At 43.4% G+C, this 27,197-nt stretch overlaps 1 protein-coding gene across 4 annotated transcripts; it reads left to right on the forward strand.

Annotated features, from left to right (window-relative positions):
* Positions 1 to 1,761: 1,761 nt before the first annotated feature.
* GSN (gelsolin) lies at positions 1,762 to 27,197 on the forward strand. 4 transcript variants are annotated; one of them, XM_090121445.1, is made up of 18 exons: positions 1,818 to 1,844; positions 2,265 to 2,322; positions 15,602 to 15,803; positions 16,734 to 16,888; positions 17,884 to 18,045; positions 18,278 to 18,427; positions 18,717 to 18,806; positions 19,704 to 19,836; positions 20,292 to 20,380; positions 21,200 to 21,415; positions 22,236 to 22,369; positions 23,148 to 23,238; positions 23,640 to 23,810; positions 24,629 to 24,803; positions 25,087 to 25,211; positions 25,632 to 25,709; positions 26,212 to 26,272; positions 26,715 to 27,197. In XM_090121445.1, the coding sequence occupies exons 2-18, from the start codon at positions 2,290 to 2,292 to the stop codon at positions 26,882 to 26,884; spliced, it is 2,235 nt and encodes a 744-aa protein (XP_089977571.1). In that variant the 5' UTR covers positions 1,818 to 1,844; positions 2,265 to 2,289; the 3' UTR covers positions 26,885 to 27,197. The 4 variants fall into 4 exon arrangements, with proteins under 4 accessions (XP_031457766.1, XP_089977571.1, XP_031457765.1 ...); XM_031601906.2 differs by lacking the exon at positions 2,265 to 2,322 and having other exon boundaries at positions 1,762 to 1,844; XM_031601905.2 differs by lacking the exons at positions 1,818 to 1,844; positions 2,265 to 2,322 and adding an exon at positions 5,739 to 5,850.

Below are 27,197 nucleotides of genomic sequence, written 5' to 3' on the forward strand. Positions count from 1 at the left end.
TCTCATAAATAAATCAGGAAAAAGAGGAAAAAAATCTACAATCAACATCTTTCAATGCAGCATCTCACAGTTATTCCAAGAAAACTTATGAAAGAAGTGATACATAAAGCACAATTGAAGGAAAAAACCCACTGCTGGCATTTATATGATGAGATGAAAGCAGCAATTCACGATGGTTAGGAAAATCTAAGCTACCCAGCAGCAGTAACAGCAGATTGGGAGAATCACAAAGGCAGCCAATGAAATAGAAGCTGAAGTAATGTATGTTTGCTTAGATGTGGTTCCTCTGTCTTTTTTGTTCCCCCAGCTTCTTTTTGTGGCTGTGTTCAAGTTTCTGTAGGCAATTACAGAAAGCAGAAGCATGGGATATTTCAGGAACTGTTTTGAAATGCTGCACTTCTGCGTGAGAGTGGGTCATGTAGCACTGGGCTGCTCTAAATGACTAATTGCTCTCTGATTGGATTTTAAGATGCCAGCTTCTTCTTTCATCTCTTCCCATTTCAGCTTTGTGGTGTCTGTAGAAACGTCTGTGGTCTTTTTGTTGATTACATTTCTTTATCTTTTACTTTAGTTCCTTAATCTCCTGGAAAATAGGCAGTCCCACATCATTTGCATGTACACAACCTCAAACCTTTGCATTAAACTTAATAACGGTACGAGAATATCTGTGATGACAGCAGTAGTTCTGCTGCAAGTAGATGTGAATCAGCCGATCCTCCCTTATGGCAGCGAAGGCAGTGAGTGGGAGTTCAGGCTGGGAGTAAATCGCCTGCCCACTTTTGTCAGCATGGCTCTCAGCACTGCAGAAGGCAATGACTCCAGCTGAAGCGCTGTGCCCAGCATGGCTCCTCTTATCCCAACTACAGACAAAGCCGAGCAGCACTGGTTTATCTGAGTTATTTGGGAGATCACACTCAAACGCGGATGTCTGCTTCACTTCTTTAGCTTAACACTGTGCTGCGTTTCAGCCTTTTGAGAGCAGGCAGTCTGTGCCTTGGCACAACCCCACATCATTGCAGCAATAGAGCTGTGCTGACTACCAGCAGCACCCTCTCAAAGACATGGCGGCCGTGTGGCTCCCCACTGGTACGGCAACACAGATCGTCCACATGGTGAAATGACGACTCAGTTACCTTCCACAAATCAAGATCAGCGCCACGCAGAGCTTCCCACGGGCCGAAAGCAATGACAGGAGCTAGCGGCAGGCACCTTCACATAGCCGTGCTTACTTTGCCTTCTCTCCATTGTCTCCCAGCAGCTGTCGGTGCAGAACGAACCCTTCCAGCACGGCTGCCGTGCTGCAGGGCACTGCGGGGCCGGGATGAAGGGCCGCGTTGTTCTGCGGGCTCAACGGCGCCTTGTTACCGCGGGCGTGAGCGGGGCACGGGGCAGCCGGCCTGCGGGGGCACACGGTGCGGGATGTGGGAGCGCCTGGCCGTGCCGGGTTTGCTGCTGGCCGCGCCGCAGAGCCGCGCTGCCCTCGCCTCGTGCTGGAACACGAGGAGCCGCTCGCCGTGTGACACGGAACGAAGGAGCGGCCCTTCCCTCCGCCACCCGGCCTGGGGACGGCCCGGACGCACTTCGGGAGGCTGAGCTGAGCGAGGTAAGCGAGGAACAAAATGGTGGTCGAGCGGCTGGGCTGGGGGGAATCACGGCCGCTCGGGCTGGTCCCGGTTCCACCGCCGCAGGGCAGGGCAGAGCCGAGCCGAGCCGCCACCGGGCCTTGGCCGGGGCGGTGCCGGGCTGGGGCGGGGTGCGCTCTGTGCCCGCCCCCGGGGCTGCCCCGCTGTGCCCGGCCCCGCGCCCCGCAGCTGCGTCCCGCCCGCCCCGAGCGCCAGCAGCAGGTACGGCCGGCAGCGCGGCGGGGACGGCGCGGAACCCTCCAGCCCGGGGTGCGGGGCGGCTCCTGGGGGCGGCGGGGCCGGGCGGGCGGATGGCGGCGACTTCGTGCCCGGGGCTGCCGGGGGGAGATGGGGAGGGGCGTGGGGCGAGCGGTGGCGGCGGTTGGCGTCTGTTCGAAGCTCGGCGCGGGTCGCACGGCTGCTTCCGAGCCGGTGTCACTGTGTAACGCCGCTCCCCGGAGTCTGACTCGGTGTTACGCCGCGCCCTGAAACCGGCACGCCGTTAGCACAGCCCGGGGCGGAACGCCGCCCGCCTGCTGAGCATCTGCCCCCGGTGCCGAGCCCTTTTGTGCCCGGGGAAAGGGTGTTTGAACGGAAATTCCGCGAATGTAGATACTTAAAGTTATTTGAAATGTTTCCTAGGAAGAGTGTTTAAAAAAAAAAAGTTATGGGGATGACTTGTTTCAAGGAGGCCTCATTAGTAAGTAGATCCTCATTGAATAAAACTGCTTTGAATGTTATTTGCTTTTGGATGTGAAAAAATATTTGACTTTGCTAACAAGGATGACTCTAGCATCAGTTTCTTCTAAGTCTCCTTTTTTCGTACTGATCATTGCAATTCTTTCAGTTTTCCACTATCAACTTTGCATGATGCAAGTTTCTCAGTGAAAAAAAACATTTCCTGTGCTGAATTTATGGCATGGCTCAGCTTAGGGTACTTCTGCACTGGAGCAGGACACAGTTCTCAAGTACTTCTCATCCTCTAGGTTTTCCAGCTCCCCTGCAGTGTGCTGTGTAACATCTGCCCAGCAAATGAATTGTTATCCAAGTACTCAGGATCAGGTCTTGGCTATTGCAAACGGTTTCCCTCATCTTGTCCATGAAGTAGTTTATTCCACACTCTGTACTACGCAGTGCAGAGAGCTCCAACTTTAACCCATAAGCTAGCAGGGAGAAGCAGAACCCAGCACTGCTTGATGTCTGCTCTGTGGGCTGGCTGTGCTGTGCCATTCTGCAAGGTGCGCCTGCACTCTGCGCACTGTACTCTGCTGTTCTCCTCCAGCACAGATAGTGGGAATGCTGTTCTCTGCACTGATGCTCCAATCCTGGGTGTCAGCATTCATTTATCTGTGCCATCAATGGGCCCCACCGCAGTGCTTTCTTGCTGGAGCAGCATGGAGTTGAGCTTCAAGGATTTCACTAAAATTCAACACGATAGGGTGGGAATTGAAATTACACCTTGAAGGTATGCGTGGATGGTGGACTTCTTAAATGCTGTATTTAAATACATGGGGGGATTTTCCAGGGTTTGCCTGTGAGTTCAGACAGTGATGTGTTTTAGTTAGAACTGGGTGCATGCAGTAGGTGGAGGAATGTCTCCTGCCCTCAGAAGAATGGATGCTTTCTTCAGCTTGATGAAATCCCAGTACTGTAGGGAAAATACACGGAAACTGAACCTGCAAACAATCTTTGGCTGCATTTGAATGTCTGAAGTGTGACAAAGCAAAAATGCTACTGGTAGTTTCAACTTTGATTTTACAGGCACAAATCCAACCTGTCTGTGAATTTGTTCCTTTCATCACCAAAGCAGGGATGTGAGATAGCATTCCACAGTTTGGTTTCATGGTTCTGATAATGTTACCGAGGGCAGTTGCTGCCAGCTCCAGCTGAGAGGCTGGCAGCATGACTTGTTCCATTACAGAGCTGTTTTTCTAGATACTTTATGTATTTTTGTGAGTGCCTCAGCTGTATCTCCTGAGTTAGCATTGTGGCCAGTAGTGTCACTGAGGGGAGATGCTGCTTCTGGGAGGAAGAGAAGGTAAGAGTCTTCCTACGGGGCACGGAGCAGCAATTAGCTGTTTTCAAAGACCAGTGCTGAGTCAGTGCTTCCCCAGGTTCAGATAAAGTAACTTTTTTATGCTGGGTGCTGTACAGTGTGTTGGTGGGAACAAAACTATTCTTAAAATAGCCCTCTGACTTATTTGGTGCTCAGGATTTGTATCTGCTTTTAGCTTGCTTTAGGAATACAAGCTTTGCAGTTTAATTCCAGACTCAGTACTGCTACTGACATATTACTCATGTTTATGAAAGATGATGTTGGATAGGAATCTGGAGCTCCACAAACCATCTATTTCCCCCTTCTGCTTTGAAAACCTAACAGAAGGGATATTTTAGTGGTTGGTTTTTCTTTTTCTTCTTCTTTTTTATCTGTATTTTAAATATGAGCTGAAGTAATGAAGTTGCAGATTGATTGCAGTTAAACAGAACATGGTTAAACATATGAAGTAGCTTGCTCACAATGAATAACTACTGTATAGAAGGAAGCAGCTGTTCTTGTTTATTGTTCACTTTCACAGCACTTAGGAATTGCTGTATGAATAATCTATTTCTGAATACATCTCTGCCTGATCGCTTTCTGTACCTCTGTCATGTAGTTTATTCTGCTTCTCAACATTAGTTAAAGTTCTCATTTTGTCAGTTTCATCAATTAATCATCATTCAATCACTTCAGATTAAGTGCTCAGAAGACAAAAGGAATTTGAAAGAAATGCTCTGGATGATTAATTCTGTTCCCATAAAAGGAAAAGTGATGCCAGGGTTCTCAGCTACAGGCCGGAGCTGTTTTGCCAGTATCAGACAATCTCCCTAGGTGGGGGTAGTGCACAGCTATGGAGCCTGCCGTGTTTAGTTCATATGCAAAGTATGTTTCTGCAGGAGGCTCTGTGAAACAATGGCGATGTTAGGAGGCAATGCAGTCTGATACAGCCCTCAGGGCAGGAGCAGAGGAGTTGTCTCACCAGCTTCTCAGTGTCTCAGCAATGACAGGAGCTTGCAGCAGATGTTTAGGCAAAGGAGAGAACGGAGTTTGTACGGACAGATTTCCTTAGGTCTATCATTGTGGCTTTTGGCAGTAGAGAACTGCCACGATCAGGGATTTTCAGGACTGAAGGTTGCATTCAGATGATCATGTTCAGTAGGCAATAGTCATCTCATTCCTTGTGAATTTCTCATATCTTTTTGTAGTTTTGTTTCCTGAGCAGTAATTTCAATTTTGTGCCTGCGGAGAAGCACTTTTGTTTCCTTTAAAACTGCTACATAGCAATTAAGTTGTACCTGTCCACACAGAAACAATGCCTTAATGAAAATACAAAAAAATCATAGTTTACTTTTTTATTATTATCATTACTGCCTTTGTCATTTTCATGCCCAAGAGTAATTTCAGAGTTAAATTTTCTTCAGTGCCCAGTCTATCAAGAATTTGTCTCATAGGAACATCTGTGGGATCTACCAGGAAGAGCAATGTCACTATGGCAGTAAGTCACAGCTGATTATCTCCTGCCCTGTATCCAAATAGGAGTGACTGGGATACTGCTGAACCATGAGGCAGACTACAAAACCTTAACTTTATGTTGCTAAAGAACTTCTGTCTTCCCATGATTTTGGCTTTTAGTAAGAACAGAAATAAGTGAACTGGTGGTAGAAGTGTCTGAGCAGACTGCACACACAACAGGTCTGGAATCCATGGTGTGTGTGTGGTTGTTTCCCAAGAAGTCCAGGATGTTGGCAAATTTCCCATATTTACATTGCATCCTGCAGTCTGCTGGTTTTTATAGCAAAATACCCCGATTGCCAAAGTGGGTTCATCATGCCTTTTATGATCTCTGGCTCACAGTTGGTTGAGTGGCTTTTTTGTACATCTGCCAGTATGCCCATACCCTCCAGGTATAGCTGTACTGCCAGTTCTTGCCTGATCACAGCAGTGGATGCTTTCTTGCAGTATCACGAGTCCATCAGTGTGCAGACACTCAGCGTATGCAGTCTGCTGATCCGGATGTGTATTTGGGGCGCTGGCAGAGAGCTGGTTTGGTAATATGGCTCTGTTATATCCTGTCATAGGTGGACTCAGATCAGACAGTGTTCATAGCTGTCAGCTTCCAGTTCTTCACAACTGCTCAGTGAAGGAAAGCGTGAGCAGAAAAATCAGGAAAGGAAGTAGGAGGCTGTCACGGTAAGTGCTTGAACTAGTGGCAGGGTTTATCCCTGATTATCCACTGATGATGCATTTGCAAGGTTAGAGCTTGGACACTTGTGGAGCTGAGCAGAGCTGCAGCAGCTTTTGCTTGGGGTGCTGTCAGTGCTTGGCTCAGGAGAGCTGCATGAGGTGACACAAAGACGCCAGACTGGGACAGCCAGGCTGCACCAGGGCTGCTCCATGGGCAGAGCCTGGCACTGGTGCTGCAGTAATTTGCTCTGGTGCTCTAAGTGGTTCTGCCCCTTCATACTTCCCTTTGGATAATTGTTTTATTATTATTATTTTAGTTTTTTTTTTTTTCCCCTCTTTGAGGTGAACTGAGATGTAGATAGTAACTGTATCCTCAGTCAGGATATTCAAACCAATTTTGCCAGGATTTTGTGATCAAAGTTTGGGATATGATGGTGACTGGATAGAAAGATTAGCTGGTTTGGACTTAGATTTTTTTTGTGTTCTTATTTTTACCCATTTCAGAGTATTCTTTTCTCACTACAGGCTGTGGTTTTGGTCTTTCCCCTCTTCTTCTTTTTTGCCCCTCATCCACTTCCCAGTAAGAACCTGGAACTGTGCTCAGCTGGTGTCCCAGCATAACTGGGAGAGGGAGAAACAGCCGTCTGTGCTAGAAACGAGTCAGGCAGTGGGATGCTGTCCAAAAACAAAGTTTAAACATATGTTATTTACTGAATGTTTCCACATGCAGTAAAAATAAAGCTACAATTCAAAACAGTGCTTTAAAACACTGGAGGAAATGAATCATCCCAGAATCTCTCGGGTTGGATGGGGCTGCCGGGCTGAGAGCTGTCTCCATCAGGGCTTTCCCTACTTCCAGGCTGCCTGCCTTGAGAGCACTTGTGGTTCCTCAGCCATGAAAGCCTGAATCTCATTAAAAAGAAATTAAAAAATGCTGTTAAACACCAAAGGAAGACCAACACTTTCCAATAAGGAAGAAGGGAGTTTTCGACATGGCTGTCAGCAGCATTGCCTGGTGCTCACAAGGGCTGTGGCAGTCAGCTCTGGGACAAAAAGGCCTTTGAGAGAAGTTATCTCTTCGAGCCAGTGTGACCATATCTGCATGTATTCAGAGAACTGACAGGGGAACTGTAATAGCTCTTATGTCGGCTTACTCGGAAAGAGATGTTTAGGAGGAAAACCACTGCCTCTAAAATGGAGTGGCCCTGTCTTGGATGCTGCGAGGAGGAGGAGGATGGTGGGGAAGTACTGGGCTGCTTGTGCATGTGCAGGGGTGCAGGAAGCGTCTGGCCATAGCAGTAGCTCTGTCTCTTGTATCCGCCAAGTCTGGCACTGCAAACCTGCAGCATCTGTATGGCTCAGACACATCTCATGTTCTGATCAATGCCCCTGAATTTGAAGAAGCTTTTTGATTTTGAACGTGTCTGTGAGGTGAGGTAGCTCCTGTTAGTTCAGGATGCTGCCCATCTGCACAGCGCTCCCATGCAGTGCCCCAGGCTCTGCTGCACACCATGAGACCAGACCTGGGGTGGGCTGCTCGGCCCTACTGTGTCTGTGGGGCAGACAGGATTTCCTCTGTGTGCTTTTTAATCACAACTGTTTTATACTCAGCCCTAGAATTTGCACAGACTTCTGTCCTTGCCGTAGTTGTAGCAGTGGCTTATAGCAGCAGCCCTCTCACCTAAGTCACCCGTGCCTGCTGCTTCACATGGAACACTTCGTGCTTCCCTGGACTGTTTTTAGGTTGTCTCTTCTGGTTTCCATCCCATCTTCTCCAGTAATAACGTATTAGTCTATGCTTCCTTGGGTTAATGATAATGAATTGAGCAGACTTCTGTGCTACTGAGGAATGCCCTGGCTAGCTCACATGGGGAGAACGGTTTGCATCAAGTTGCAGCTCATTTCCCCTCTGCACAGCCAGGACGTGGTGACTGGAGGGACAACATCTGTGTCATTTCCCCACAGCTGACCACAAGCACATCCTCACTGCCTCCATCAGCGTGCTTTGGCTGTCACCACCAGATCCGTCTATGGGACTTGATAGGGAGTTGTAATCATATTTTAATGTACTGGATTATATCTTTTGGATTATATAAGCACTCCTTCAAGACATGTTTTTGTCACTGAACAGTGATTTGTGTCCAACTTCAATTTGCAATTCATTTTTGCTTGCAACTGAAGGAGAGCTGCTGGTAGTTTCCACAGATCCATACTTATCTTTGCTGTGTGTGTAAGTGCATGATTCAGCTCTCACGTATGCTAAGGTAGGGCTTTTAAACAGTCGATTGTATCAGCAGATTTTCTCTGGGTGTGTTTCAATCAGATGGGAGACCTGTATATTCTCCAAGAGTTTCTCCCATGTAAGTAATATTCTTCCTGATTTATATCATGCACCTGAGAAGAAACTCAGGCTTTTGTGTTTTTGCATGCGCCAGGTTTTCAGCCTCTCAGACTGAACCTTCTGTTTTCACTGAGTGGATCGTATTCAAAAGGTAGAGAGACCAGAATAGAGCTGACATGACTCATAATGCAAACAAACAGCTGGAAAAAGAGAACAATACGCAAATCATCTGGGTGTTTTAGTTTGCTAAAGTGGTTTAGTAGGAATTTTAACTTTTAAATGCAAAAACCTACTTGCCAATTGTACAGATAATGCTGTACTTTGTGTCCTGGACTGCTGATGTGAATTCCTCTTGGAATCAAATGTGTATTTTAAATGACGGAGGAAGCTGTTAAAAGAACAATGCCAGTTTGACCTTTTAGGATTTGTGAGTGGCTGCATCTGTTCAGATGTAACTGCTAGGAGTACCACTGAGCATCCTGCCTCTCCTATAGGGACTGAAATAGTTTGTGGATCTGCCATGGTTAGAGTAGGAGGAGGCTCTTCCATGCCAACTTTTCTAATCCCACAGAAGCCTTGTTTACTAGCTTCTTCAGGGGATGGGAGGAAAGGGGGTTGTTCTTAGTACTACGTGTATATGAATTTAAGGCTGTCAGGAGACTGAAAACTGAACTCATCTCTCATTTTAGATATTTTGCAATGCCTGTCACCTTGGCAACAAAGCTGAAGTCCCACAAGATCTGTTTTCAGTGACTTACTGAAAAGTTAGTCACATTATATACTATTTTGTCAAGGAGGCAATAAAGAATAGAAAAAATATTCTCTTGTTCTATATGTACCATCATTGGATGTTAATACTGCGCTGAACTGTCTTCCCTTCTCTGTCAAATGCAACACCATGTCTTGAATTTCTTATTGTCAGAACTTGAATGTTTCTGTAATCTGACAATCTTTGTAAATTCGTCAGAGTTTTTACAGATTTGCAAAGGATCGGAGAGAAAAGAAATGGTTGCGTGGGTAGTCAGAAAGTGTAGATTGTCTTCGAAGTGTAGGAACAGCTAAACCTGAGATAATAATTTGATATTTGATCTGTTCAGTGACATTATCTCAGACAGTGCTCTGGAGTACACAGCTCTTGCTCTGGCAGTGTTACTGTCACACGTACAACCTGCAACCTGCTGATTCTGTTGGGATTGATCATGCCAGCAGTACTTTGCTCCTTACAAAATGCAAAGACCCTCTGTTCTTCTTTTGTTGCAGCAGAAATGTGGTGATTTACTTCACCTCTCTGATACAGGAAGTGTAGAATGCTATGAAACAAGGGAGCCCTTCTTTTCCTGAGGAGACATACTTTGGAGCAATCCATAGTCTTTGGGCAATTGTTGACCAATAAGTAGAGGAAAAGAAAGAATTGTCTGGGTGGAAATGCAACTATTTGCCTCCAAGGTACAGTGAAGATTGAGGGACAAGAGCCATTTTTGAAGCATGAATGCTGTGTGGTTACAGACTTTTGCTCAGATTTACTGTTCTCCCCATACTTTAGAAATTCAGAGTGTACTTGACAGTTGTTTTGGTGCCCCATATTGTCCATCAAAATGAAAAATAGTGCCTTTGCCATCTAAAAATGCAGAAATTGCTCCAGAATCATGCAGCAGGTGTTCTAGATGCTTTGTGGTGCATGTTATATTGGCTACAGACCTTCCTTTGTGGGCCTTGTTTATACAACATGTTTAGACAAATTAACTGAACCTATCATGAAGTAGGAACTGGAGCTGTAAATGAGAACGACCATATGGTGATCTGGCCTGCCACTGTCACGGCCACATTTAACTCAGCTGAGCTTTCCTGAGCAGCCCTGTGTGGGTAAGTCCTTTTCCTATTGCTGGGTATACAGATGGGAATGGCCATAATTTCACTGTAGCTCGAACAAACAAAAAGTTATTATCAAAGAAAATATGTGTTTGTTTTTCTCTTGTACTTTACTAGCAGAATAAGCTATGAAAGTGTTCTTGTTCTGAAGGTAAGCCTGAGTTCTCCCTGGACAAACGAAACCAAGCACCCTCAGGAGTGCTATTTCTGTTAAACCAGGGTGGTAATAACATAGCAGTTAGGTCTCTGAGTCTCTGCTTCGTGTAAATACTTAGAATGTCTCTTTCCTTTGCAGCACGTAGACCTCTTTACAGCTGAAGCTGTTTAAACAAACCATTGCACTTCTTTTATCACCCACTGTTTTACCAGCAATTTTCCACCTATACATATGGGTTTTTTTTGCAGTTGCTCATATTCAGTAAATATGCTGGGAAAAAAAACCTCCAGAAGCTTCACTGGATGGCTTAAAAATATACATGCTGTTCACTGTCTTAGAAATGTTGAAGTACACAGCTTAGTGAGGAAAACCCTGTGTGCTAATATTTGCTCTGTCATACAGAGGAGCTGCCTACTAAATACTTATGCACGTTCCTGTGCATTTAATCTTGCTTTAGTAAATTTTTACTTTAAAAATCCACTTTAAGAAGCATTACCATTACTACCTTGCACATTTTGTGGTCTGAAATACTCTGGCAATACCGGAAGTCAGAGAATGTTTTGTTTGAGTGTGTGCATTCCTTCAGCTCGGGTAAGCTGCTCTGGATGTTTGAGGTTGAGTAGGAATCAGGCTGGAGCCCAAGAGAATAATGTGTTGTCTCCTCTTTTTGATTCTGTGAGACTGGATGATACTGTCTCCCAGAAAGATATTTTAGGCAACATTATATACCTGAGAAGACTGTAGGTGTGAAGCTGTGACAGTAGATTTGATGTGGAGGGACTAGTCATTAATTGTTCCCACTAATTGGCACTGCCACGTGATGAGACAGAAGGAATAAGAGATTCTAGACTCTGTCTTCACAGGTATGCCTTGCAGTGGAACAGGATGTTCCTTTCTGTGCAATGCTGGGCTGGGTCTGAGCATGGCAGAATGGGGCTCCTTGTCAGGAGCAAACTCAGAGGAGAGTGAAAACAAATGGTGAAAGTGCTGATAGCACAACTTACAGGAGCACAGGGCCTCTCTGGGAGAGAGGAGTGGGAGGCACAGCCATAGGGATGAGTGTGAGGAACATAAATGGGAGTATCTGGGGAGGGAGCAAAGGGAGCTGTCTCTTATAAATGCTAGGATAGAAGTAAGCAAGAAGAATACTGAGTCTCAGACTGGAGGTGGTAGAAGCACAGCTGACAGTGCTATAATGGAGAAGATGCACACCAGGATGTTTGCTTGGCAGAGAAATGAGAGGGTCTCCCTGGTTTTTCTGGCCTTTCTATTGAAACAGGTAGTTCCCAGCCTTGGGAAAAATCATTTATAAATGTACTGAAGAAGCAGACTCCAAATTCTGCCACTGGTCTGTGAGATACACACAGACTTTTGCACAAATTCAGCTTCTACAACACACAAGTCCATGTCCTTTGTGTGGTAAATCAGGGCGCTATCCCTGTAATTATTTCTGTAGGCCAGTCTCTGTGATAAGGCATTCTCAGACAGACCTGGCATGGTTGTGTTAATTGCACATCTGGACACCATAACGAGTTGTTGTGTTCCACTGTTTGCTCAGAGTATTGGATTTTTCTTAAGTTCATGTTTTTATCACTATGCAGCCAAGTGTCATTTAGATGATCCATCTGCACTGAAATCCCGTATTTCAAGCCCTTTCCTTGTTTTCCTTAAGTAACTTCTCTTTGCATAAGATGCTGACCCTGCGCAGCACCATTTCTATGACTAAGCTGGGCAGTTTTATTAACATCAGCTTGAAGTTTGCTTTCTTTCCCATGTCTCCAACAAGACATCCTTTTGGGTATGGTCCTGGCAACCTTATCTGGCATTTGCCAGCAATAACACATCCAGAGCACAGCTTTCTGTGGCTTGACTCAACAATGCAACATTTGCACAGCAGTAATAAGCTGTACCAGCTGCTGGCGTGTGTTAGTTACACTTATTCTTTTTTGACATGCTTCAGATGAATCCTTACCAAAAGTTATTATAACACACAATTTATTCACCATAACTCTCGCTCCTTCTGCAGCTAATTGACAACACAGGCTTGGACTTGGGAACTTATAAAATACCATGTTAATTAATGGACCAAATCTAGGTGTTTGTTTCCTTCCACTTCTCACCTCCTCCCTTCTGCCCCCAACCCTGAAAAAAAAAAAAAGTCTTAGGGGATTTGAGCTTACCCTGAAATGGGATGCTAGCAGTGAAAATTATCCTAGGTCTCTTTGCTTTCTGTCTGTTAAGTTTGGCAGTGTCTCACTGTACAGACTTTTATTAATAAAAAGTCCAAAGTATTTTTCCATTTGGAAGGGACTCATCTCTTTCTAATGTTGTGCAATCCAGTCATCTTGGTTTGGGTGTGCTGCAGCTGCAGAAGCCATTCGCAGCTGGTTTCCTCGGAGCACTAGAGCTGTCCCAGTACACAGTTAGGCTTCCAAAATTTTGTCACCGGATTCAGACCTTTGACTCTCTGAAGTTCCTTCACAGAAACCAGAAATGTCAGCGGGATTAAGACATTGTTTTCATTATCTATTTCAGTTTGAGAATCTGCATGGAAATTTTCAGAAGTTCATTAACTAAAGCAGTGTTTGCCCACTTGAAATTTAAAAACAAAATACATTAGCTTGGACAAGAGAGAAACAGTGTTCTAAGAAGAGAGAGAAAGTATTCTCATGGAGAGAGGAGGAGGCACATGCATTGTGGGATCTGATCTTTCCATATGGGAGTCTTATGGATGTAGCCAGGTGGAGCGTTTGGCCTCCTATTGAAGCACCTGCTGAAAGCTTGAGAAAGCACAAACGTCACGCTGTCAGTAATTCTTCTCAGGGTGCATTAAAATCACCAGCAATATAACCACACATAGGCATTGGTTATGTTCCTCCTAGTGAACTTGTTTGACCTCCCAGGATGTGTGTGGGCACACACTGCAGCATATCTAGAGCAGTCTGTGCAGCCCTCAGCAACTCAGACATGGCTGCTCGACATCTAGAAGCAGCTGCACCAGCTGGAGGAGTGTGGGGCTGCTCTGCACCTGGGCTGCCAGTGCTGGAAGTGGAGTGTGAGCCTTCCTGTGCAGCCTGTGTGCTGCAGACACCTGAGAAGTGTGATGGGCTGATAGTTTGAAGGATGAGCTCTTGACTGCCTCTGTTTGTGATGGTGATCCATCAACATGTTGCTCTCAGCCATGCCTGTTGGGATTCTGTTGAATAGGACTGATGGCTGCTGTGTTTCTGTCACAAGGGTCTTACTATGCTCTCGGTGGTATTTGGCTGTGGAATTACTGAATTAGCGTTGCTCTCTCACCTACCAGCCCACTGATGCCCTTTTGCTAAGACTAGAGCTGTAATGCACTGTTCTATCTCAAACTCCTCTGGCTTGTGTTACTCTGATAGAGGTTTGTGCAACATGGCATTCAGGTGCGAGGCGCATGATGAATTTTGTTTCCTGCTCCTCTGACAAGTTCAGAGAGATGAAGGTGTATTCCCTCCATCCTCAGGTTGTTGAGATGTGTACCATTAGTGCTTCTCTGTTCTCACATCTTCCAAACCTCTTTCTCTGCAGCCCTTGCCATCTGGAGCAGGCTTGCTGTTCATTCCTCTGCGTCTCATCAACTTCCCATTTAGGTGCAGTCTTCAGCAGACAAAATATTGCCTTTGTTGTTGATGTCTTTTAATTTCTTCCTATCCCCTTGGCCTTATGACTGGATATTTGGCTTGTTTGAACACATTTGCTCTGTCGGTTGTAATGGATAGCATATTGTCTTGAGCTATTGCTGGCTGGGATTAAGTATCTGTAAGTGGCTGAAGGAGTCAGAGGTTCCCTGAGGAGTGTGTGCACAAACAAGTTCCGCCCCTGCATTGCTGAGGGGGTGGGCGTGTTTGTCCCTGATAAAAGATTGCCTGCTGCAGCACTCTTCGATATCGGCGAGAGGAGAAGGAGGGAGCTGGGACTCCCTGCATCTTCTGCAGGAGGAGGGAGAAGCCCATTTGCTGTTAGAAATGGGAAAACAGGGCTTTGGTTATATTTTTCTTACCATTTTTTGCACAATGGCTTTGAAGCTGAACTGTGTGAGCTCCATGTCTGTTGCAGGGCTTGGCTATGTTGTTACAGCAGCTGTGGTGCTTTCAGCTGTGGTAAGTGACCAGCACCACAATTAAACATTGACAAACTTTTACTCTTCAATTACTTATAGGAGTCACCCTGTTTTCTAACTTTGTAAGGAGTTTGTGCAATTTTATAGTGGGATTTTGGGAGGAATGAAGTCTGGCTGACTGCAATCAGGGCAATCAAAACTCACTGTTTTCCATCTTTATCTGTTTGATATCAGCTTAGGAATCACTTTGGTAACCTGCTGTTTTGCTCTCTAGTTTGTAACACTCTTTGTTTCTGCCTTGGAAGCTGAGCAGATGATACTCCTGTCCATCAGCTGCTGTGAACTCTTTACCGATTTACTGGATGCTTCTAATATAACATTTTAATTTTTTCTTTCCTGTTGTCTGCTATCACTTACAGGCATGCTATAATATACAGACAAACATCTTTTGCCAATGCTACAAAAATGTTCTGTTTACTTTCAGTGTTACCAAAGTGAATTATTTTCATATGTAGCTAAATCATAGAATCAGAAATGAAAGTGTTCACTATGTTTTTGTAAAATAATGGATTGTATGTTGTAAATAGATTGCATTTGTGTGACAATACATGTATTAAAGCAGAATTGCAACATCCCTAAGACAGGATTTTATGGGTAGCACTTTAATTCCTAAAATAGAACAGTGGCACAGAAATACTGAAGTAATGTGTCTGTTGATTATCAATAGGAGAATATAAGAATATAAGGAACTTTTTAATTATCTCTTTGATATTCACAATATTTTCCAGTGAGAGCAGGGTCAGATTACACAATAATGATAATAATATCTGGATAATACACAATGGAAATACACAATATGTAAATAATGATTAATAATTGTGCAAGCTGTATAACATATAGTTAAAAGTGATATGTGCATTTCCTGCAATAATTAGCAAGGAAACTTGTATTCTATTTATGTGTCATATTGATAAGCTATAAATTGGCTTGAAAAATATATAAAGTAAAATCAAGAAATTAGGAAAAAAAAAAGAACCCCAGAACAACACTAGATAAAAGAGACCCTGCAAAAGAATGTGCCAGGGATAAGGCATAAAATAGAGTTGTTTGAAATTTAAAAGTAACAATCATCAATTGAGAAAGATTTCATTTATTTATTCACAAAATTCAATGCAGGAGATAAGAAAGGAAACTCCACTTGTTGCTTGGGACAATAGTTAAGAGATCAGAAGCAATATCATTTAAACAAGAGTTTCCGTGTACTGTGTGGATTGAATAACATCCTCTGTCCTGCCCATAGCCTGTCAGCATGGTGGAGCACGCTGAGTTTTCTAAGGCTGGGAAGGAGCCTGGCCTTCAGATTTGGAGGATTGAGAAATTTGATTTGGTACCGGTGCCAAAAAATCTGTACGGAGACTTCTTCACAGGAGATTCTTATCTGGTGCTGAACACCATCAAACAGCGGAGTGGGAACCTCCAGTACGACTTGCACTTCTGGTTGGGTAAGTCTGGTGGGAGTGCCCCTGCTGAAGTGAATTCTGTTCCCCTCACTACTCTGACATTCTCCAGTAAGTGTTACCCAAGGAAATAAGGAACAGAACTTTGGGTACCCTGAGAATGCAGTTTTGGTGCACATATTGCTGCTCACCTAATATTTGAAATAGTTTCTGCAATAGAGACTACAGCCACCTCTGTACCTGGAAATAGAACTGTGTTATCAAAATAATGGCTTTTCTGATCAAGGTGATGTAATTCCTAGCTCTCCAGAGTCAGTTGTCAGGCCCCCAGAAAAGACAAGAACTCAGATGAAAGAATCTGCTGAAATCTTTTCTATTTCAAGGAGTAGAAGTCAGTTTAGATCTCCAAACTGGCCTTCTGCAATAAACGTCACCAAGTGACACAGCAAGGTTTTTTCCACATTCTGTAAAACTCACTGGCAATATCATAGTTAAAGCTATGTAGGATACTTGCATGGTGGTTTGCCCTGTTTGTCATCTGTCAATAGCTTTTCTATACTAAAGAGATTCTGAGAGGCGAACTGCTGAGGAACTGGTGCCCTGCTAGTCTCTACAGCCTTAATAAGCTGATGATGTCTTCCTGCAGATTCATCTGCTTGTGAATTTGGTCCGTGAGAAGCTTCCTTCCAGGTCAGGGTGAAATAGCAAAGGGAAAATGTGTGATACTTACCAAAGCCACAGCTGTGAAGCAGTGGGGCTGCAGCAATTATGGTGGTATCGTAACCCTTACAGAAAAATAACTTTTTGTAATGCTGTGCAGGGTCATTATTAGAAAATATTGCAAACTGCTACTCTGCAGACCAGTGTGGAAGTTAAAACGTTCCAGGAATCTCCTCTCTCCCTTGTGCTTATGCAGTTGAATGTTGAGGCAGAAACCTTGCATTCTCTCCACATTTTTGCCTTTACATTTCTTAGGAGATGAAAGCTCTCAAGATGAGCGTGGGGCAGCTGCCATATTCACTGTTCAGATGGATGACTACCTTCAGGGGAAGGCTATCCAGCACCGTGAAGTGCAAGGCCATGAATCCTCAACATTCCTGGGGTATTTCAAGTCTGGCATCAAGTACAAGGTAGGTTATGGCTGGATCTTTACCCTGCTAGTCTGAATCAAACCTGCAAGAAATGGCATCCTGCCCACTTCTCAGAAAAATAAGAATTGCCCTTTTGCCAGTTGTTTAAAAAGCATTCTCAACCAGATGTTTTCAATGAGGTGGAACTGACAGGCTGGAGAACAGCAGATCCCAGTGGGAGAGCTTTGGCTCAATTAATAATGCACAAGGAAAGCCCCAGGAAATTTTAGGGATTGGGATTTTGTTTTTCTTCGGAAGACAGAGGGAAAAAAACAGTTCCAAGATGTCTGGAATGAGTTTAAGAGTAATCCAAGTGAATGGGAAACGCCTACTCAGTAGACTTAATTTCTCCCAGTTACTTAACTAAGATTGGCCTTGCCTGTCTCTTTTTCTGTGCACAGTCCACCTCCTTACCATCCATAATGTTTGGGGAAAGTAGATGAATAGCAGTGGGAGCTGTACTTTCTTGTAATAGAAGTAGAAACATATAATCCAGAATTGCTATCGTTGTCAGGAATATGGTGGTAAAAGGAAAGGGATATCAGGTCAAATGCTTGCCAAGTAGTTATATTTCCTCATGTTCAACTCTCTTAATCTTTCTGTTTTGCTTATTTCCTGCTCATTTGTCATTATTTTCTATTCATTCAAATTTAGTAGTACTTTTTTGAACAATATCTTGTAGGGGTAGGGAATCCTGGGGCTGGGATAGTTTTTGGTAGGCAGGATGTGCAATATACATGGAAATACACCTTCACTCCACCAGCCAGAATCCTGTGAGAACGTCAACTGGTCTCATGTTTCTATCAGTGTCCCATAGACAACAAAGGATTGGATAGCTGGGATGCATCACTGGATAGATTGACATATAGAAGTCCAGCTGCACATATTAGCTCTCTCCACAAGCGTCTGATGACCTTCTGTCCTGTGAGAAATAAAAACTTCTCATGTATAGCAAATCAATGTATTTTTTTCTTCCCTTTTAATTTTTGTCTTAGGCTGGTGGTGTGGCTTCTGGCTTCAGGCATGTGGTTCCCAATGAAGTAACTGTGCAGAGGCTTCTCCAGGTCAAGGGCAGAAGAACAGTCCGAGCAACAGAGGTTCCTGTGACCTGGGAGAGCTTCAACACGGGGGATTGTTTCATCCTTGACCTTGGCAGTGTAAGTACCACCTAAAAGATGAGTTATCAGACTTTCAGAGGCAGGAAAATTCTGATTAATTCAATTTTTTTTTTTTTTCCTTCATGCTGTGTCTAGTTATCCCAAGTGTTTAGCATTCTGAAACATCATGTAGCTGATTTTCTAACATCTTTCAGTCTTGGACATACTGCTCCAGAGAAGGTCATGTTAGGGTCTGACAAGTGGCAGCTGCATACTTTTTCTTTCTCCCCAGAACATCTACCAGTGGTGTGGCTCCAACAGCAACCGTCAGGAGCGTCTGAAGGCCACTGTGCTTGCCAAGGGGATTCGGGACAACGAGAGGAATGGTCGCGCCAAAGTCTTTGTTTCAGAGGAAGGAGCAGAGCGGGAGGAAATGCTTCAGGTTGTTCACTTCATCCATATCTCTGTGCTGCAATGGGAAGGGCAGTATGTGAAAGAACAGATGCAATGGATAAGTAGGCTCAGTAATGTTTGTGTTTACACAGGAAGTGTTAGTGTTAGAAACACTCACGCTTCAATGTAGACTTGGTCTTCTCCATTGTTGGGACATCAGTATGTTTTTACTGGTTTTGATCTAGAAGTTTCTTCTCCTTGTTCCTTGTGGCTGGAGCATTTGGAAACAGAGATTCTTTTGGATTGGCTAGTAATGTTTTCTTTCCTCTCTCTCTCAGGTCCTAGGACCAAAGCCCAGTTTGCCACAAGGAGCTTCTGATGATACTAAAACTGATACAGCCAATAGAAAGCTGGCTAAGCTCTATAAGGTAACAAGAAACAGATGGACCCTGACAATTGTAGAGAGTGAAGTAATCTTTCCACAATTAGATGGAGCTGGAATAGCGCAGAAGAGCTGATCTGATCTGACTCAGAGTCTTTTAGGAACCTTTTTAAATTTAAGTGTATGAACCTTGGTTGCTTACACTGCATATCCACGTGCTTTTCACTGTCTTTATCAGAGACCAGAGTCAGCAGTGGGAATTCAGCTGGAACTTTTCAGGAATTTATGAGAGAAAGGCAGAGTGTGAAATGAGTGGGGGGAACACTGTTAAAAAGATGAGAAGAATGGACTAGAAACTGGCTTTATCTCTTCCAGTATGCAGTGAGCATGATGAAGTAATGATTTGGAAGGTAACATTTACCATCAGTTAGTATGAGTGCAGAAGACTGTTCAAGACTTTTTGGGAGGAATTCTTCTCTGCAGTTGTCTCCACTAATGACTTGGTGAATATCTGCCAAGATAGTTTGTAATGTAGACCTTTAGTTATTAGTAGGTACAAGAACTCAAACCTTTAAACCCTCTCAACACATGGAGGCCTACTCACAGTTACCAAGACAGTCCAATTCAATTCTGAGATGCAGTTATTTTGCTTTAGAAGAGCTTTAATGGCTGCTTTTGCATCCAGTACATTTAGCAGTTTGGACTAGTCTTTGATTCTAGTGATTTCTGCTTTGCCAGATGTATCTGAAATCTTCAGATTAAGTGCTAGGTTCTGTCATACTGTTGCTGTGTCAAAGGTTCCCTATTTGAATGATAATAGTGCCTGAAGCAGCCAGTGCATTCAGGTTGATTTCCCTTCCACTCCATGAGTTTTGGACTACTGCCATGAAGCTGGAAGTGAACAGACAATGCCTTATCTAATCTCTGCACTGTGTTACCACAGGTTTCGAATGGGGCTGGGAACATGGCAGTTTCCCTTGTGGCAGATGAGAACCCCTTCTCCCAGGCAGCACTGAACACAGAAGACTGCTTCATTCTGGACCATGGCACAGATGGAAAGATCTTTGTTTGGAAAGGTAACCATAGAGATGCAAGTGAAGCTGGTTATGTATGCATAGGAATTTCATCCTGATCCCTGTTTCTTTTGAGCCAGGTAGGAGAGTGTTCACTTGATGGAGGTGGTGCTTTTCAGGGCATTAGATAATGATATCAGATAGCATTAATAATCTTGGGAAAGCACTCTCATCCAAAATGGCAGGTCCTGAGATACTGGGGTTTTGGTTAAATGAAGGTTTCTGGGAACCAGAAAGAAAAAAATGAATTAACATAAGCAGAAAGGAAATTGTTCTCTCAATCATCATAGAAAAGCACAGAAGAAATAAAAATTTCATTTAGTACTTGGCACCATCTTCTATCTGGAATTCTGTGCCCTTTAGCTGTTGCAAAAGGTTGAATTGCTATGGACAGTTTTTTCTCTGGGTAGATAAAACTTGTTAAAAGTTGATGTCTTTCCTGTCTTTTTTCATTAAAGGCAGGAGTGCCAATTCTGATGAGAGAAAGGCAGCCCTGAAAACAGCTACTGATTTCATTGATAAGATGGGTTATCCGAAACATACCCAGGTAAGGATGTGCAGCCTACCCAGATGCCACTGTGAAGTTTTCTACCACGTAGGCCACTGACTCCAGAGCACAGCTCATGTGAAGTGTCAGTATCAGTCTTTCAAGTAGCTCCTATTTTGGTGGACATACTCTTCAGCAGAGAGATCCTGCAGTCTATCTCCAAGGCTAACACTGTCCTTAAAGTGGCATTTACTGCTTTTCAACTAGCATGTAACGTTTATTCCTCTCAGGCACATTTTTATTTTTGTCTTTTACCTTTTCTGTGACCTCTCAAAAAGGTGAAAAACAGAAGATGTGGGTAAACTTGCCTTTCTTATAGTGATGATTCTAAAAGTTTAACATTCCTTCAGCTTCTCTCAAAACCCAACTTAGGCTGAGTATACATCTCCTAGCATATTCTAAAGCCCATATTGTTGGTTGTGGTAGTATAGACCATCCAGGCATAGTTACACAAAGGTTTAAAGTTGAGTAACACTAGCTTGGAAGAAGCTGGGGACGATTCTTTCAAACTAGTGGTTGCAAGCAGCAGGGAACAGATGGTTTGTGATGTGTCTTTAGTCTTATTAAAGGCCTGTTTGGTATCTAGTAACTGTAGGTTTGATCAATTGCTTTATCTCAGGCATCAGTGAGACCTAACATGGCTCTTAGTACTGCTTCGTGACACCAAGCCCTTCACTGCTGTAGTCTTAGGAGGGCTGTACAAGGCAATTCTGCCAGCCTGAAACCAGGGCTCCTATGAAGCAAGTAGTAAGCAGTAGCCAGAGCTGGAGCTGTGTGGGATGTGGGTCAGGCTCTGATGGGCTGGCTTTTTTGTTTCAGATCCAAGTCCTCCCTGAGAGTGGTGAAACACCCTTGTTTAAGCAATTCTTCAAGAACTGGAGGGACAAGGACCAGACAGAAGGACTGGGAGAGGCTTACATTTCTGGTCATGTTGCCAAAATTGAGAAAGTACCTTTTGATGCTGCCACTTTACACACCTCCAGGGCCATGGCTGCCCAGCATGGCATGGAAGATGATGGCTCTGGCAAGAAACAGGTAAGCTGTGTCAGAATCCTTCTGAAGAGTTTCCAGAATTGTCTTTACTACTTGATACCTTGCTGCAAGAACAAATGGAGTTTGAGACTCATCAACACTGCACTTTCATGAATGCTGGGGGAATCTTTAATATTTAAGATACCAGGAAGGTCTTGAGAGCCCTACAGCCACATAGCACAACAAGCTGCCATTTTCACTCCAAGATTGCCCTGGGGTCAGTGCTTCACCCAACACCATTGACTTCTTTCTCATTCCTCCTCATCCCTATCATTCTAGCTCTTACCATCATGCATGTGATGAATGGTTGTCACAGAACACCTATCTGACACATCTGGATGTATGTGTTTGTGCATAGAAGTAGTGGTCAAGGTGGGCTTGAAAGAGCTGAGACATGAGTCCAGCCAACCTTGAACTTTTCCAGAATCTCCAGTACACTAAAATCTCTCTCTGTTCATCGTAACTGAGAGAAATCAAAATCATCATGTCATGTACAAAATGGGCATCAGTGCTGGCAGTGCTGGTAGTCTGACTGACATTTCTCCGGTGTTTCTCACCGTTTGGAAGGCCTGATCAAGATTTGTGAGTTCACAATTGGATAAACTAAATGTTCCTTGCTTCCAGGCCTGGCTGCAGGCTGTGGAAATCTGTGGTGGATGCGAATGACAGACTTTTAGTGGCTTTCCCCAGCAGGTGGGGCTGCAGGACTGCGAGTTTTGGGAGGATGAATGAAGAAAACAGCTCAGTCTCTGCTAAGGAACATCTGCTTATTTGTATTTCACTAAGAAAATTTCTGGTCCTCTCCCTTTGTGTTCTTTTCTAGATTTGGAGAATAGAAGGCTCAGAGAAAGTGCCAGTGAATCCTGCGACATATGGCCAGTTCTACGGAGGGGATAGCTATATTATCTTGTACGACTACCAGCATGCTGGAAAGCAGGGAAAGATCATTTACACTTGGTAAGAAAGACTGGGCCTTTGTGGAGCTGTGAAGTCTACTTCTTTGAGAATGGGTCACTGCTGGTTCCTATTTATGGAGGATCCTCAGGGAATACAATTTCACCTATGATAGTATTCCCTTCCAGAGCATTACTAGAGGTCTGGAAAGCTTTGAAGTTTGAATGGAAGGAATTACTGTGATAGCAAACAAATGAAAAAGATGCTTGCTTGCTTGTTTGTTTGTTTGCATTTCTAGCAGTACTTAATCCTTTGGATCAAGCTCTGGACTTCTTGCAGTTTCTACATCTGAGACCACTGTAACTATCTTTTCTTACTTTGACACCTTGACTGGTGGATTGGGACTGTTACAGTTCCCAGGCCATGCCTTTAAGGAGTTTTTTAACAGTCTCACAGTGATGTTCTTGCTTCTTAGCAAGCAGAGAGGGCACAGGCAAGCTGTGTAACTAAAATCAAAAGGAATGCAGTCTGTATAAGTACTGCATGTATAGTTCATGCTAGCAGTGTGAACAGGCGTGTTTTTAAGCTGGCTGCTGAAAGGATCTTTGGAGATGGGCATGGAGATACTAAAGAATCTCTGCTTATTATCTAGAAAACATCCATATTTCCCTCTGTAATCAATCAGTCTTACAGTCTAAGACAGTGAACTTCTTTTTCATGCTGAATGAAGTGCTACTGAGGTTTGGTAGCATTGAAATTTTTCTTATGTCTTGATCTCTGTAAGGTGCATATGTTGGGGAGAAGGCTAAAAATAAAACTCAAATTTTATCTTGTCTTTCAGGCAGGGTGCTCATTCCACTCAAGATGAAATTGCAACTTCGGCATTCCTCACAGTACAGCTGGATGAGGAGCTGGGAGGCAGCCCTGTGCAGGTGAAAAAAGCAAACAACAAACAAAAACAAATTAAAAAAAAAACAACATGAAAACTGACTGAGAATAAATAGGATATAATTGGTTTTCTCATACCTTGCAAGTGGCAGTGAGCCATCTGCTTTCTAGTGTTAATAATTCTCAGAAATTAACAATTTGTATTTCATACAAATTAACGCAACATGTTGGCAGCCAACAGAATTTGCTAGGAGAAGCAGAAAACACCCTGCATATATTTAATTACGTTTTTTGCAAAGGCTGCTGGATTGGTGAAGACTGCAAACTCTGTGAGTTCTGTAAGAAGATTCCAGCCAGAAATATGGCAGCCAAATCCATTTCCAGCATACATTATGCTTCTCTTCATCAGTGCCTTAAAACTGACAGCAGTTATCTTTTTCTCTAGAAACGAGTAGTGCAAGGAAAAGAGCCACCTCATCTGATGAGCATGTTTGGTGGAAAGCCCTTGATTGTTTACAAGGGTGGAACATCTCGGGAAGGAGGCCAGACCACACCAGCACAAACACGGCTGTTCCAGGTCCGGTCCAGCACCTCGGGAGCTACCAGAGCTGTAGAGGTATGTGGAAAGAGAGCCAGCTTCTGTGTTGTATACATAAACTGCAATGGGGACACAATCTCTTTGAGAATATTGAAGGCCATATTAAGCTTTCTGATGTAAACTGTAACAAACTTTCAAACCTTTAGAAACTGTTAAAAGATGTCTCTTTTTCTGGTGAATAAGTGGTGATAATCATTATGTTCTTTTTGGTTTATAAATATCACCTCAAACAGGTTGAAGCTGTTCTCTCTTAACTCCACAGTAGATGTTACACCCTGCATAAAACAATGATTTTCAAATATTGTTTAGTGCTGGATATTGTGTCTTGTTCTAAGCTTGTGTAACCACACTGCTACCAGTGGAAGACTGCAAGTGCTAAAGACTCTAAATAAAAATAGAGCCTGTGCCAGGATACAGGCTGAGAGCCCTTCTTATTTGAAAGAAAATACACGCATACAAATAAACGTTATGCTAATGATTCATCAGCATCAGCAGCAGGGCTGGTGCTCTGTGATAGTCTCCCCAGCAAGTTCTTAGATCTCCTATCAGAACCATAAAGACTGGCAAAATGACAGCCCCAAACATCTGAGCAGAAAGTTGTATGTATTTGTAGATTGTATACAGAAACACACGTTTGTTTACTCTTCTCATATGACTAAGCCTAACTCATTACCCAGATATAGGCAAATATACAACATATATTGTAACCCTACGTGCTTGCATGGAATATCTTGTTTGAAGTTTGTTTAAGGATAGATACTAACTTTTATTTTGAAATTATGGGCTCTTCATAAAGGATGATTACACCTCACATGTGCAACTTTCTTTTTTTTCAGCTGGATCCTGCTGCCAGTCAGCTGAACTCCAATGATGCATTTGTCCTGAAAACTCCCTCTGCTGCTTACCTCTGGGTTGGCCAAGGCTCCAACAGTGCAGAGCTGTCAGGAGCACAAGAGCTGCTGAAGGTTCTGGGAGCTCGCCCAGTACAGGTTTCTGAGGGTAGAGAGCCAGGTGAGGGACACACATGAAGTCTGACATCATTTCTGTGTAGTTGCACTTTCTCAGTAATTATTTCCTGGATATTTTCTTTTTGTCTCTGAGAACAAGGAAATGTGAACATGACACAGGATGGCTTCTCCAATCTAGTAGCTTCATAATGTTTAACAGCACACCCATGTTTGTAGACCTCTAGAACTTTCTGACTTAAAAGAATGCTTAAAGTCCTACCCAAGCCATAGTGCTACAGTGTTTTCCAGCAATAGTTGAGGCAACAGTGTATCTTTTTCTTTTCCAGATAACTTCTGGACTGCTTTGGGTGGAAAAGCTCCCTACCGTACCTCTCCTCGGCTGAAGGACAAGAAGATGGATGCTCACCCCCCTCGTCTTTTTGCGTGCTCCAACAAGAGTGGACGCTTCACTGTGAGTACCTGGGAAGATTGTCAAGTAATTCAACATTCATCTGACTAAGCTGAGAGAAACTTAGTCTGAGTATGCCCTCAGTCTACAGTAATGAGCTATTATACCCAATTTTCCTTTGTAGCGCTGCCTCCAGAAGGGAAAGTATTAGCACCATTTATTTTTTCTGCAGAGACAGCAGCTACCTCTATAGCAACTTTCTGAACTATTAGACTGGTCCTCCCCTGGTTAACAACCAGCATTCCGATTCCTAAGATTTTAACTCCTGAATCTTTCAAGCAGCAAGAGGGAGCATTAGAACTCTTGTGCAAGAATGAAAGGCTGACAAGGGGTGAAACTAGAGCCCTGGTGAACTGCATTTCTCTTGCTAAGGTAAAGTGACACTTGCAGAATGTCCTCATATTTTGATCTTATGTTTTTCAGATTGAGGAAGTCCCTGGAGACCTGACTCAGGATGACCTTGCTACAGATGATGTTATGATCCTTGACACATGGGATCAGGTATGTCATGTTCACCTGTAAAGGAGAGAAGCAAAGAATATACACAATGTGGCTCTAGATTTAGAGATCCAAATTAAAATCACTAGCAGAATTATTAAATTGTAGAGTTCACTTTGAAGCCTGAGAACAAATCACCTCACCTGTGACACTGAAGAGAACTTACACCCAGAACCTGTGCATGACTCAGCCAAAAGTGAACTTAGAGATGAATTTTGTGTGTGTTTTATGTAAAGATGTTCAAACATCAGTTATTTTTTTCTGGTGTTAAGTTAGTGTACAACTTGTTCTCGTAGTTAGAATTTACAGCAGATAAACTGCAGCCAAAAAGCTTCCTATCATCTACCAGAAACTTTATTCAGGTGGGTCAGTGATCCAGGCACACCAGGAGGAATATGTTTCTGTTCAGTGTTATACTCAGTTCACTGAACCCTTATCTTCTCTTTCATAGGCACATTGGCTGTTGCTGAAACAATTCATGTGATTTATTTTTTTTAATCTATAGGTGTTTGTATGGATTGGAAAAGATGCCCAGGAGGAAGAAAAGACTGAGGCTTTGAAATCTGGTAATGTGACATTTTTTCCTCCTGAAATAAATGTTTTTTATTTTCCCACCATCTGATTTTAAGTCAGACAATTTAATATATTGAGGAATATATCTTAATCATAACATTCAATGTTGTGATCAAAGTGATCACGTAGATTGAGAAAAGAGAATCCCAAAGATCAGCATAGAAAGGTATGGTATTTAGTCACTGTGCTCAGACCCTGACAGTAGAAAAGTATCCCTGTGTGGGTGAGTACAGACTGCCCTTATATTGGAGCATTTTATAACCCTAACGTATGTTTTCTACCTAAAAATGCCAGTCTTCTAACAGGTGTAGATAAAGCCACAGAGTAAAAGCTTATTTGTTTTAATGAAAAATCTGAAATTGTATCTCTAGCATCCATCTATTGCCCCCTAAAATTTGTACCTCATGAGATTTTCTCCTACTTGTGCCTTTACAGCTAAACGATACATTGAAACTGATCCAGCCAGCCGTGATAAGAGAACTCCAGTCACACTCGTTAAGCAAGGGCTTGAGCCTCCAACCTTCTCTGGCTGGTTCCTGGGCTGGGATGATGACTACTGGTCTGTCGATCCTCTGCAGAGAGCAATGGCAGATGTGGATGTCTAAGTAACAGGTTTTTCCTCTTTTTAATAGAGCAAGTTTAGTTCCTTCAGTGCCTTCAAGAGCTGCTTCGTCCTGCTGGATGGATGCTAGCATGGCAATGATGTTAATAGCCAATTAGCTGTGCAATAAGTACCAAAACCAATCATGACCAGTCAAATTGCTCTACTCCTTGCTTTGATTATATTTAATATGGTAAAGTAAAGCTTGTTTGGAATAGAAGAAGAATGGATGAGCTTTGTTACTAAGATGAAAACATTAAACAGAACCTGTAGATCCCACATTTGAACTTACTTGAAACAAATACACGCCTTAGAAA

This window comes from Phasianus colchicus, chromosome 19 (genome assembly GCF_987193195.1).
Source record: "Phasianus colchicus chromosome 19, bPhaCol1.hap1.1, whole genome shotgun sequence".
Taxonomy (NCBI): domain Eukaryota; kingdom Metazoa; phylum Chordata; class Aves; order Galliformes; family Phasianidae; genus Phasianus; species Phasianus colchicus.